The 13,369-nt window shown below is 51.7% G+C and overlaps 1 protein-coding gene across 2 annotated transcripts in view; it reads left to right on the forward strand.

Annotated features, from left to right (window-relative positions):
- Positions 1 to 10,466, forward strand: part of LOC101067771 (syntaxin-1B) — a 13,641-nt gene extending 3,175 nt beyond the window's left edge. For both annotated transcript variants that reach the window (XM_029836674.1, XM_003965018.3), the window contains 9 exons: positions 5,956 to 6,030; positions 6,379 to 6,478; positions 7,650 to 7,724; positions 8,172 to 8,245; positions 8,317 to 8,425; positions 8,504 to 8,577; positions 9,449 to 9,586; positions 9,677 to 9,787; positions 9,960 to 10,466. In XM_029836674.1, coding sequence (XP_029692534.1) covers positions 5,956 to 6,030; positions 6,379 to 6,478; positions 7,650 to 7,724; positions 8,172 to 8,245; positions 8,317 to 8,425; positions 8,504 to 8,577; positions 9,449 to 9,586; positions 9,677 to 9,787; positions 9,960 to 10,040 — 837 coding nt within the window. In that variant the 3' untranslated portion in view covers positions 10,041 to 10,466. The remainder of the gene's footprint in view (positions 1 to 5,955; positions 6,031 to 6,378; positions 6,479 to 7,649; positions 7,725 to 8,171; positions 8,246 to 8,316; positions 8,426 to 8,503; positions 8,578 to 9,448; positions 9,587 to 9,676; positions 9,788 to 9,959) is intronic.
- Positions 10,467 to 13,369: the final 2,903 nt, after the last annotated feature.

A 13,369-nucleotide genomic window follows, 5' to 3' on the forward strand; every position in this document is an offset into this window, starting at 1 on the left:
TTGGTCATTGAGTTAGCATCTGTTAGTTAGCTTTAATCAGATCCTGTAACAGCTAGTAGCAGTTAGCAGTGATCCTAAAGCAGGAGCGCAAATAAACAGAAACATGTTTTAGATGCTACCTTCTACCACCAGAAAGAAGGTCTATGGATCCTAAACCTCGATCCAATTCGTGTTTACCTGTGGTTCACCTGTGGCTCAATGGGCTCGCCTGTGGCTCGCCTGTGGTTCACCTGTGGTTCACCTGTGGCTCGCCTGTGGTTCACCTGTGGCTCAATGGGCTCGCCTGTGGTTCACCTGTGGTTCACCTGTGGTTCACCTGTGGTTCACCTGTGGCTCAATGGGCTCGCCTGTGGCTCGCCTGTGGTTCACCTGTGGTTCACCTGTGGCTCAATGGGCTCGCCTGTGGTTCACCTGTGGTTCACCTGTGGCCCACCTGTGGCTCACCTGTGGCTCACCTGTGGCTCACCTGTGGTCCGTAGGCCGGATGGTGATGACTGCATCAGCTATGGTAGAGAGCAAGAGGTCGTCAGCGTGACCCAGTTTAGCCTTCAGCTAGTGAAACCAACCACCCAACAACTAGCTTTGATCCTCAGTGCACGGTCCGGTTCCACCTCTGCTTTACACACTAAAAACACAAATAATGTTGTAAATATTAGCGTCCGGAACCAGAGTCAACTGGACCTGCTGAAGAAACAAGTGAAACCAGAAACATTCTGAGCCACAGAAGCTACACGTTTAATGCTAATGCTATCTGTGTGCATATCTGTGCTGTGATTGTGTGTGTGTGTGTGTGTGTGTGCGTGTGTGTGTGTGTGCGTGTGTGTGTGTGTGCGTGTGTGTGTGCGTGTGTGTGTGTGTGTGTGTGTGTGTGTGTGTGCCACTGGCCCTCTTTCAGCCAAGTCAAGGACGTAGCCTGGTTGCTGCAGGCGCTCTGGAGGTCACTTTCACTTCCTGTCTCTGCAGCTTCATGACAGCCAGTTTTCCTTTCTGCTTTGCTGAAGGCTCGTTGGTGTTTCTGGGTGTCGTCTGATGGTTTCCAGGGTGTCAGGTGTGAGACCGTTGCTTCAGCCGTGCAGTCAGAATACACGTTTGTGTGGTGAGAATGTCTGGACTCTTCGCCATCCTGCGGCCCCAAAAGAAAACCTTAGGGAATATTTAGAGTGAAATCATCTCCAATGATTCAACATTACATTTCTTAAATCCACTAAGATCCCACAGTTTCAGGCCTGGTACTCACAGCAGCATGAAAACCAACACACACACACAGATGATCTGTGATTGGAAGATGATGCTGATGTCATGCTGATGTCATGCTGATGTCATGCTTTGACAGGAAGCATGTGGGCTCACACTCAGGAAGTCTTGATGATGTCAGGTCCATGCTGAGTTTGAGAAAACTGGAAAAATCCAGTTTTTAAATTAAGGGTATAATGGAAGCTGTGGTTGTTAGATGCTGGCATCATTAGTTTTAAAGACTACAATACCCACAAGTCTCAGCTGCAGATAAGCAGAGCAACGGGGTCAGAGAGACTGTTCTCCCTACCTGAGCAGGTGAGTGGGAGGAGACAACCAGCAGAGGAGAAAACGACGGAGCCGTCACACTTGGCCTCGAGGGGCCTGATGGGGTGGATTCGGGATCCACTGGGTCCAGACTTGTCGACTGGAGCTAATTCTGGATCAGGACTCGGACTCGCCATCTTTAAGGAGGAAAAGAAAAGGAAGGCTTGAGACGATGAAGTGCATCATCTAAAAATAGAATCTGTCACATGTGAGACACATCAGATGTGTGTCGCATCTCCTGCAGCCAAGATGGTACAATGAGGAGCATGCTGGGATCTCTGGGGAGCAGGAAGTGGATCCAGGCCAGCTGAGCATTTCAGGAAAGCAGCCCTGATTCAGTCGTTCATCTTCTCTCTTTGGTCTGTTCATTCTGTTTCTGTTGACTTCTACTGGGGTTCTTCTCTGCAGGACCTCTCAGGTTCTGTCAGGCTGGATGGAGATGGTGGTGGACAGACATTTTCAGGTGTGTCCAGAGATGCTGATCAAGAGAAGCTGCAGAACGTTCAATCGGGGGTCATGGAAGCAGAAAAGGGGCTTCAGCTGCCCTCATGACCCTGGGTTAGAACCCTAACCCAGGGTCATGAGGGAGGGAGGAAAGGAGGGAAGGAAGGTGTGAGTGAGTGAGTGAGTGAGTGAGGGGGGAGGGAGGGAGGGAGGGAGGGAGTGAAGAAAGGAGTGACATAGTTAGGGAAGGAGGGAGTAAGGAGTGAGGGAAGGACCAACATAAAATTACCGTATTTTCACGACTATAAGGCGCACCTAAACACTGAGATTTTCTCAAAAATCGACGGTGCGCCTTATAATATGGAGCGCCTTGTGTGTGGACTGAGTTCCAAAATTTGCTGTGCGCCTTTGGTGGGTGCACTACGGTAAACGCTCCACCCATCAATTAGCGGCACACCTACGCGTAAGGATCCCCTAAAATGGCGCCGGTCAAGCGAGACGCGTATGAATGAGGCTTACTTTAAACTGCAGGCCATCGAATATATCCTAACCCCAACCCTAACCCTAACCAGGAGAGGATGGCCATCTTCCCTAACCCTAACCAGGAGAGGGCGGCCATCTTCCCTAACCCTAACCCTAACCAGGAGAGGGCGGCCATCTTCCCTAACCCTAACCAGGAGAGGGTGGCCATCTTCCCTAACCCTAACCAGGAGAGGGCGGCCACCTTCCCTAACCCTAACCAGGAGAGGGCGGCCATCTTCCCTAACCCTAACCAGGAGAGGGTGGCCATCTTCCCTAACCCTAACCAGGAGAGGGCGGCCACCTTCCCTAACCCTAACCCTAACCAGGAGAGGGCGGCCATCTTCCCTAACCCTAACCAGGAGAGGGCGGCCACCTTCCCTAACCCTAACCAGGAGAGGGCGGCCATCTTCCCTAACCCTAACCAGGAGAGGGAGGGGAGTGAAGAAAGGAGTGACATAGTTAGGGAAGGAGGGAGTAAGGAGTGAGGGAAGGACCAACATAAAATTACCGTATTTTCACGACTATAAGGCGCACCTAAACACTGAGATTTTCTCAAAAATCGACGGTGCGCCTTATAATATGGAGCGCCTTGTGTGTGGACTGAGTTCCAAAATCTGCTGTGCGCCTTTGGTGGGTGCACTACGGTAAACGTTCCGCCCATCAATTAGCGGCACACCTACGCGTAAGGATCCCCTAAAATGGCGCCGGTCAAGCGAGACGCGTATGAATGAGGCTTACTTTAAACTGCAGGCCATCGAATATATCCTAACCCCAACCCTAACCCTAACCAGGAGAGGATGGCCATCTTCCCTAACCCTAACCAGGAGAGGGCGGCCATCTTCCCTAACCCTAACCCTAACCAGGAGAGGGCGGCCATCTTCCCTAACCCTAACCAGGAGAGGGCGGCCATCTTCCCTAACCCTAACCCTAACCAGGAGAGGGTGGCCATCTTCCCTAACCCTAACCAGGAGAGGGCGGCCACCTTCCCTAACCCTAACCCTAACCCTAACCAGGAGAGGGCGGCCATCTTCCCTAACCCTAACCAGGAGAGGGCGGCCACCTTCCCTAACCCTAACCAGGAGAGGGCGGCCATCTTCCCTAACCCTAACCAGGAGAGGGCGGCCACCTTCCCTAACCCTAACCAGGAGAGGGCGGCCACCTTCCCTAACCCTAACCAGGAGAGGGCGGCCACCTTCCCTAACCCTAACCAGGAGAGGGCGGCCATCTTCCGCACCTACTGCCGCGACAAGATAACCGCGCCCAGCCACATCACCAACATGGATGAGATCCCTCTGACTTTTAACATCCCTTTGACCCACAAAGTGGAGAAAAAGGGACCGGCACGGTGGCGATACGCACAACGGGGCACGCGAACACTCCTTCACAAAGACTATGAGGCAGCGGCGGGCAGGTTATGCCACCATATGCGGGTGGATTGTAGACGCCTGGGCTATGATACCGTCTTCATGTATTGGAAGAGCTTTAACAAAATCAATGCTGAACCGGAACCGGTCGGTGAGTCCGATTCAGATGATTAAGAAGAGGAATTCGGGATGTTGGACATTGAAATAGTGCAGCTGTTTAATTCAGATACAGAAGATGAAAACTTTGATGGTTTTGTGGCGGAAGAATGAATATTTTGTTCAATAAATGTGTCGAAACTCACTGTTTTACTTCCGTTGTCATTTTTTACTGTATGTTTCAGCATGCGCCTGATAATACGGTGCGCCTTATGTATGTTTTAAATACAGAAATAGCACCCATAACTGAGACTGCGCCTTTTAATACAATGCACCTTATGGTCGTGAAAATACGGTATGGCTAAAATCTAAATCGCTGATATTGGATGCTGGATATATGGAGGCAAACATGTGATGATGATGGTGATGATGATGGTGATGATGATGGTGATTATGATGATGGTGGTGATGATGATGATGATGATGATGATGATGATGGTGATTATGATGATGGTGGTGATGATGATGATGATGATGATGATGGTGATTATGATGATGGTGGTGATGATGATGATGGTGATGATGGTGATTATGATGATGGTGGTGGTGATGATGGTGATGATGATGAGGGTGGTGGTGATGATGATGGTGATGATGATGGTGATGGTGATGATGGTGATGATGATGATGGTGGTGGTGATGATGATGGTGATGATGATGGTGATGGTGGTGATGATGATGATGGTGATGATGGTGGCAGTTTCAGCTGTGTGATGAAGAGCATTCCTGTGTGCAGCAGCTGCTCTCCCCTCCCCCAATTCACTGTCTCCCTCTATCTTCATCACCTACCATCCCCCTCTCTGCTCTTCATCTGCTCCTCTTCCTCCTCTCGTGCCACAGGCTGCTCTTCACTCATCCACACTAATCACGCTAATTTGCTCATCAACACGCGTGTTCACATGTGTGATGTCAGCAGCGATGGCTTAGAGCTCCGCCCCCTCTGACCTGCTGACCTTCTTTCTCTTCTGAGTCGTGAAGTTACTCATCTGAAACTTGATCCACAATCTCAGCAGTCGACTTTGTAGCTTCATTCAGCAGCAGGAATCAAATTTGATTCTATTATATGATGAAGAAATTAGAACCTGGAGGAAGGTTAGCGAACATCACAGCACCACAGCGCTACGGCACCACAGCGCTACGGCACCACAGCGCTACGGCATCACAGCGCTACGGCACCACAGCGCTACGGCATCACAGCGCTACGGTATCACAGCGCTACGGCACCACAGCGCTACAGGATCACAGCGCTACGGTATCACAGCGCTACGGTATCACAGCGCTACGGCACCACAGCGCTACGGCACCACAGCGCTACGGCATCACAGCGCTACGGCACCACAGCGCTACGGCACCACAGCGCTACGGCACCACAGCGCTACGGCACCACAGCGCTACGGTATCACAGCGCTACGGCATCACAGCGCTACGGCACCACAGCGCTACGGCACCACAGCGCTACGGTATCACAGCGCTACGGTATCACAGCGCTACGGCACCACAGCGCTACGGCACCACAGCGCTACGGCATCACAGCGCTACGGTATCACAGCGCTACGGCACCACAGCGCTACGGCACCACAGCGCTACGGCACCACAGCGCTACGGCATCACAGCGCTACGGCATCACAGCGCTACAGGATCACAGCGCTACGGCATCACAGCGCTACGGCACCACAGCGCTACAGGATCACAGCGCTACGGCATCACAGCGCTACGGTATCACAGCGCTACGGTATCACAGCGCTACGGCACCACAGCGCTACGGCACCACAGCGCTACGGCACCACAGCGCTACGGCGCGGTGATACCTCCCAGTTCAGGTTGTTGTGCTGCTCAGGTCCTGTTTGGACCTTCAGCTCCCCGCGGCATCGTCTGTGTCACATGTGTGACGGACTTCCTGTGTCTGCAGGCTAAGGACAGCGACGATGACGAGGAGGTGGTGCAGGTTGATCGCGACCACTTCATGGACGAGTTTTTCGAACAGGTGAGACCCGCCAGGTAACCCCCAGGCTAACATTTCTGAGGTGTGAGTACACCCAATGAAGTGATCTGATTGGTCAGAAATGTAAGGTGGGCGTGTTTAAACTTTTTAAGCAGAACTTTGCTAATAACTGAAATATTTTATGGGATATTTTTGGACAACTGAGCGCCGTTGTGTCCCGCAGCGACGTCTTTAGCAGCCATGTGGACACGCTGCTCTACAGAGCTGCTAACTTAGCTTTGATAGCACGTCCTGACGTGACCTCAGAGGCCGAACATACAGCTAATTTTAGCATGCTAATGCAACTACGATGATCTAGAATCTCATGTGTGTGTCTGTGTGTGTGTGGAGGTTGAAGAAATCAGAGGATGTATAGAAAAGCTGTCCGAGGACGTGGAGAAGGTGAAGAAGCAGCACAGCGCCATCCTGGCTGCACCCAACCCTGATGAAAGTAAGCTCCTCCCACTTGGCTCCTAGCGCACGCACCTCAGTTCCATCAGAAACATTCTTTTATTTTCTTTACGTTTTAGCTTCGCGTACGTGTCTGACTGTGACGATAAGATGCTAACAGCTACCACAACTCAGAATGTTTATAAAGTATTGATGAAGTCGGAGGAAGTTGGCTTTGGTTAATAATGGCGTCTGTGTTAGCAGCCGTTAGCGCCTGAGTGAGCGCCCGACTCAGCATGACTCAGCGTTAGCAATGCTACAGTGCTGCTAAATGTCAGTGGCTCCCACAGATGGAAAGTCACATGGTTCCATTTGTGTCACTAAATGCAGATTCAGAGGCAGTTTGATTCTAGAAAGTTGATGCGATTAAAGTTAAAAGCAACTAAATGTGACATTCAGGCACCATGTTTGATTTCTGCATGATGATTTTTCTCCTTTTCGTTTTAATTTCTCCTCTTTTTCTCTCATCCATCCCTTCATTTGTCCCGCATGCTCCTGCTCCTCCTGCCGTTGGTCATCGGGTTGAAGGTTAAAATCCTCCGAGGACGCCGTCCGAGCTAAAAAAATCATGAGGGATATTAAAGCTTTTATTGTGACACATACAGGAACTGTGCATCACCTGCCTGCAGCCGCGCTCAGGTGAGAGGAGGGAAAATCCACACAGTGCGTTTCCATGGAAACCTAAATCAGACCATACGCTCAATAAGTTACGCAACCAGACTTTCTGTCTACAAAGCTTACAGTCGTCTAACTATGGGCGGAGCCACACCCCCCCGGCGAGCTAGCACCACAGCTAACCCATTAGCAGGCTCGCTCGGTTCTCAACGGTTGTGGGGAAACGTAGCGCGTGTGCACATCACACAGGCTAGCTCGCCGTGCACGTGTTCTCCCAACCCATCTGTCTGGGGGTGCTGGTCCGGCCCCGTTCCACCACTCTGGACCCGTTCTAGTCCGGCTACGGCTCCACGTGCACTGATGTAGCCGGACCACGTCGTGACCCTAAACAATAACGTTGATCATCACCAGGAGGCTCGGTAACACAGCAGACCCTGAAGACGAGCACTTCCTGTTACAGTCACACACACGAAGACCTGGAGTTGTGAGGACCGTGTTGAGCTGAAGCCTTCTTGGTGTTTCTTCTTCTTCTTCTTCTTCTTCTTCTTCTTCTGCAGAGACCAAACAGGAGCTGGAGGACCTCACCGCCGACATCAAGAAGACAGCCAATAAAGTTCGCTCAAAATTAAAAGGTCGGTGCTTCATGAGCGTTTAGCAGCTCTGCAGACAAACAGGAAACGTTTAATAACCTACTACGACATCACTTCCTGTGGGGCAGAAGCCTTTAGATCACTTTACATCAGCTTGTCTGGTTTTATTCACTTTAAATCTCTTTAAACTCTTTTATTACCTCTATCGGGGCGGCCCCTCGCTCATATTTCCTCTCATTTTCTGATGTCCTGCTGCTGCTCACGGTTAGCATTAGCTTTGACAGTAATGAGGCTAATGTTGTGAGCTAGCATCAAAGCTGTCTTAGTATCAGTCTGTGTGCAACAAAAAAAAACAAGGATCATGCAAAGGGAGTTTTAGCAACATATGCTGTTAGCCAAGGTAGCGACACAGCTAACTGTAGTTCAACTGTAACTGTGTGTGTGTGTGTGTGTGTGTGTGTGTGTGCGTGTGTGTGTGTGCGTGTGCAGCGATCGAGCAGAGTATTGAACAAGAGGAAGGTCTCAACAGATCATCAGCAGACCTCAGGATCCGAAAGACTCAGGTGAGACAGGTCACATGACCTGAGCTGAGGATGCGGACGTGTCCCGACTGAACACGTGTGTGTCGCTTCAGCACTCGACGCTGTCGCGTAAGTTTGTGGAGGTGATGACCGAGTACAACACCACGCAGTCCAAGTACCGCGACCGCTGCAAGGACCGCATCCAGAGGCAGCTGGAGATCAGTGAGTCGGCGCCGCGTCCCGCCGGGCCGTGCACGCGCGTGGCGCCGAGCTTCATGTGTTCCTGTCTTGTGTCTGCAGCTGGGAGAACCACCACCAACGAGGAGCTGGAGGACATGCTGGAGAGCGGCAAACTGGCCATTTTCACTGATGATGTAAGCGCTGCGCCTGATCAGACTCACGGTGGCGAGCGTCGACCCGAGCCGCCGCCAGGTGCACTGATACATCCAGTGAACACGGCCGTTGTCACATGACACCCGACACAGAACGGGTGAAGGTTTGAGAGCTTTTATTCTGAAGGAACCACCTCATGTTCAGTTCCTTCATGCTAAAAGCTCCAATGAGACGCAGGTCACATGACCAGAGTCATGCTTGGCTTGGATTACAGCTAGTGCTACAGTTAGCACAGGTAAGTTAGCTAGAGCAGGCTAACTCAATCAAGGAGGAGAGGAGAGGACATGAGAGGAGAGGAGGGAAGGAGAGGAGAGGAGAGGAGAGGAGAGGAGAGGAGAGGAGAGGAGAGGAGAGGAGAGGAGAGGAGAGGAGAGGAGGGGAGGGGAGGGGAGGGGAGGGGAGGAAGGTTTTAAGTCTGATCTTAAAGTAGCGATGGAGTCAGCCTCCCGTACCTGGACAGGGAGCTGGTTCCATAGCAGGGGGGCCTGGACAGGGAGCTGGTTCCACAGCAGGGGGGCCTGGACAGGGAGCTGGTTCCATAGCAGGGGGGCCTGGTAGCTAAATGCTCGGCCCCCCATTCTACTCCTAGAGACTCTGGGAACCACAAGTAGACCAGCATTCTGAGAGCGGAGCGGTCTATTGGGCTGGTCAGGTGTCACTAGCTCCTCCAGGTAGGATGGAGCTAGGCCTCTGAGGACCTGGTAGGTCAGGAGGAGGGTTCTAGATTTAAGGGGCAGCCAGGAACACGTTCTTCTTCTCTTTGATCTCTTTGTAATCGGCGTTTTCCTTTGAATGCTCAGGAAGGTGCCTGTGTTTGTGTTGCTATGGAGACTGACTGGAGACTCTCTGCAGATCAAGATGGACTCTCAGATGACCAAACAGGCTCTGAACGAGATCGAGACCCGACACACCGAGATCATCAAGTTGGAAAACAGCATCCGCGAGCTGCACGACATGTTCGTGGACATGGCCATGCTGGTGGAGAGCCAGGTGAGGGGCGGGGCTTCTGCCCGCCTGCGGCGCGGCGTGGTGCGCCGCCCTAACCCTGACCCTGACCCGGGGCCTGTTCTGTGTTCCCAGGGAGAGATGATTGACAGAATCGAGTACAACGTGGAGCACTCCGTGGACTACGTGGAGCGCGCCGTGTCCGACACCAAGAAGGCCGTCAAGTACCAGAGTCAGGCCCGCAAGGTGAGCCGGACCACGTCTCCCACAATGCACCGCTCTAGCCACCGTGGAATTCTGGGACTTTGATGACGACGTCTCTGCATTCGCCATGGCAACAGCATGCTGCTAACCTTAGCGCAGGTGCTAACTGAGCTAGCGGGTCTCTGATGGCTTCTTTGTCTTTGTCCTCCTGCAGAAGAAAATCATGATCATCATCTGCTGCGTCATCCTGGGCGTGGTCCTGGCGTCCACCATCGGCGGCACACTGGGCTTATAAACACTGTGTCGCTATGACAACCAACGCTGACCAACCGTCTGACCGCCAGCAGAGAAACGAAAACACCAATGACAAAAACACACAACTAAACACACAAAACTTGAAACGTCAATGCAAGACAGACAACCAATCAGCTAGGACGAGAAATTAACCAATCCCAGATCAGAGATGCCGCAGGGTTGGGCGGGGCATGAAAAAAACGCAAAACCCCAAAACGCCATCACATAATCGCAGACACACACGCATAAAAACACCTCCGATGATGACAAGTCAAAGTTCTGCACATGAAGAAGCAACATTTCGGTTAGCCGGCGCCATTTCCTGTTTGCTTGTTTGCTTGTTTTGCGATGCTCTGGGCGGCGGCGGCGGCCACCGGGTGGTCGTTCCGCAGGAGCGGCGTTCCAGTTCTGCCTGTTTGCATCTTTCTAAACTCATCCAGAAGTTTCTGGAACGCCGCCCTGCAGGACAATCGCCTTGGCTGTGGCCACGCCCCTTTGTTTAGTTACCTGTCTGTCTAATTAGCTTCGACCTGCCGGCTGATTGGTTGAAAAAAGTGGGTTGCGAAGTGGCAGGTGTCCCGTATCCAACCAAAGAGCGGGGGGAGGGGCCTTTGGTTCTGCATTAATTGGCCGTAAAATGAGGACCTGGGGAAAGGGGGAGGGGTGGAAATGAGGGTGGGAGGAGCCGGGCAGTCAAACTATGCAGCTTAGAAAAGAGGAGGACAACTTGCCCCGCCTCCTCCACCCGAGAGCCAATGAGGACGGACGTCAGCGCAGCAGGTTGTAGAAACAACAGTCGTTCTTCTAAAGGAAGGAAGGAGAAAAAGATTTAAAGGAGGAAGCGGAAGTTTGGGAGCGTTCCGCTAAAATCGCTACTTTTTAACAGGGAACGTTTGTTGCTTTGTCGTTTCCGTGAAGCTTCTGTTTTAGTGACGTGACCCCAGATCGATGACCTTTCCTCCAGCCACTTCCTGTCATGTGTTCGGGATGTTGAAGTGATGTCGGATTCACGTGGTGCTACTCAGCAGTAGAGCCTTCACGGTCCGCCAACATACACGCTCTGACCTCCGTCATACCCGTTAGCATGCTGTTAGCTCGTGTTCCTTTGCGATGGTTCTGCTCTTAGAGTTTTCTTTCCATTTAAAGACACGTTCCTGGTTTCCAGCAACCTCGTCGGCTTCAGAGTAAGTCAGAAGTTGCTCTTGAGAGAGTTACGTGGTTCTGGAGAGGATGCGTCTCGTCACTGCGCCATATTAACCAAACAATGGAGGAGGCCATGTGACCCCTCCAGACGAGGCTGGTGCGTCACGTCGCGTTCCTCGTGTGGTCGGAAGCACGTACGAGCCTGACGTGGAGACGTGAGCTGAACACTCGTAGATTCGACACCAAAGGTCTTTGAGGCGCTGTGATACGGAGCTCCTGGACTCTGTTGAGGCCTACAGGCCGAACCCAGACCTGCAGCAGGAACCACCGCCCTCGTGTTCCTGGGAGGCCTCAGAATCTGTGCAGACCAGCGTTAAAGCAATAAAGTTTCAGACGTGAGCTAGCCAAATTAGCGACATTAGCTGCAGCAACGCTCAAAGCCGAGTAGATTTAAAACTGGGTTGCTATGTAAATGTTTTCCCTGGCACCATAGTTGTTAGCATCGTTAGCTGTTGTGCTAGAGGAAATAAAGGGAGCGCTTCAGGTCAGCAAACTTCAAACTCGTCGTCTTTGTGCTCTGTCGCCTGTTAGCAACGCCACCAGCCCGGTGCTCATTCTGGTTCCATTACTTTAGCCACGCCCCTCACGGACATTTGGTTTGGTTCCGGATGCTAATATCCGCTAATAAAGCTAAACATAGACAAAAAGATGAGAAGCAAACATGTGGTTAAAAGAGAGGGCAGAGGTTAGGTCTGCCCCGCCCTCTTACCCAGCTGACCCCGCCCATCCCAGTGTTGTTGTGCAACTTCAATAATAATCGTAATAGTAATACTGACGATACAGCGAGGCATGTGACAGTGTGGAGTTTGCATGATGGTGTTTATGACCCCGCCCTTTCATTAACCAGCGCCTCTTTGGTTAGCTAACAGTTTCTTTATCACGTTAACGTTGGTTTTAATCACGTACTCGTGGGTTGATATGTTTTCTATGTGTCTGTGACCTCTGACCCCACCTCCCCCAAGTCATTTGATGCTTTTTATTTGTGTTTGATTGGAGTGAAATGTTCAACCAGCAGGCTAACATTCGTTGGCGTGTGTTGTGCAGCATGACCCCCCCGACATTGGTGCATGAACGTGTGTTTGTTAATGTTAAAGTAACACAAAGTGACGGCGCCCAAACCGTCCAATCAGCTTGTCTTCGAAATTACTTTTTAAACGTGTGACAGAAGGAAATTTTATCACTGTTAATATATTTACCAGAGTTCAGACCAAAGCTTTTGTTTGCCCCGCCCCCAACCTCCCCATCCCCAACCCAGGTGTTCTCAAACGTCTGCCGCTAATATCAGAGCACAACGCGAGTCGAGTTTACAGTAAGATGTTACATGTTAGGCTAGAATAGCAGAGAGACACGCCCCGCCCACCACCAGCCCCGCCCACCACCACCCCCGCCCACACGTCTGCAGCAACAAACTGGTCACCTGTGCGTTTGCAGTCCAAATGTTGTGAACATGTGATCATCTGTAAAATGTTAGCAGTGGTGTTTGCACTACGGGACGTTCTAGCTGGTCCAGTACGAACGTTTGTTCTTGTTGGAGGAGGAAGAAGTAAAGAAGTGCTAGCTAGTGCTCTGGACGCAACAGAACCAAACATGACTCACCTATAGAAACAGCTAACTCTCGTTAGCATTGGGAGGAAGTTCCTATTCGGGTTAGCTCAGCTGCTAAATTCTGGATTACGTTTTATTCGCGTCACATTTTACGTTTCACAACATAAACGCTGCATTTGTGTTGCGTGAACGCGGCTCGCTGTTGTCGGGGCGGGACACGCGTGACAGTTGGCCGTTAGCCGTTAGCCCAAGCGTCTGTCTTCCAACCTTTGCCTCCACAGGCGCCCGCGTGTCCTCCGTCCTGGGACCCGAAGTGGTTCTGCGTCCGCCAACATCGGTCCCACGTTCTGCCTCTGTGACGATTGTTGTTGCTGACGTGTCTTCTGCTCATGTACGATAGTGTTTCTGTCCCCATCAGTGTTGCCCCCCCTTGTGGGGGGTGGGTGCGTGGAGGAGGAGGCGTGGCCACGCCCACCCCCGTAGAAAAGACACTCGAAGGTCAAGTTTGACTGATCCTGATGTAAACGAGCCTGATCCAACCCGAGAGACCAACGAGATCAAACACGCAAAAAAGGTGTGAGG

This window comes from Takifugu rubripes, chromosome 5 (assembly GCF_901000725.2).
Source record: "Takifugu rubripes chromosome 5, fTakRub1.2, whole genome shotgun sequence".
Taxonomy (NCBI): Eukaryota; Metazoa; Chordata; class Actinopteri; order Tetraodontiformes; family Tetraodontidae; genus Takifugu; species Takifugu rubripes.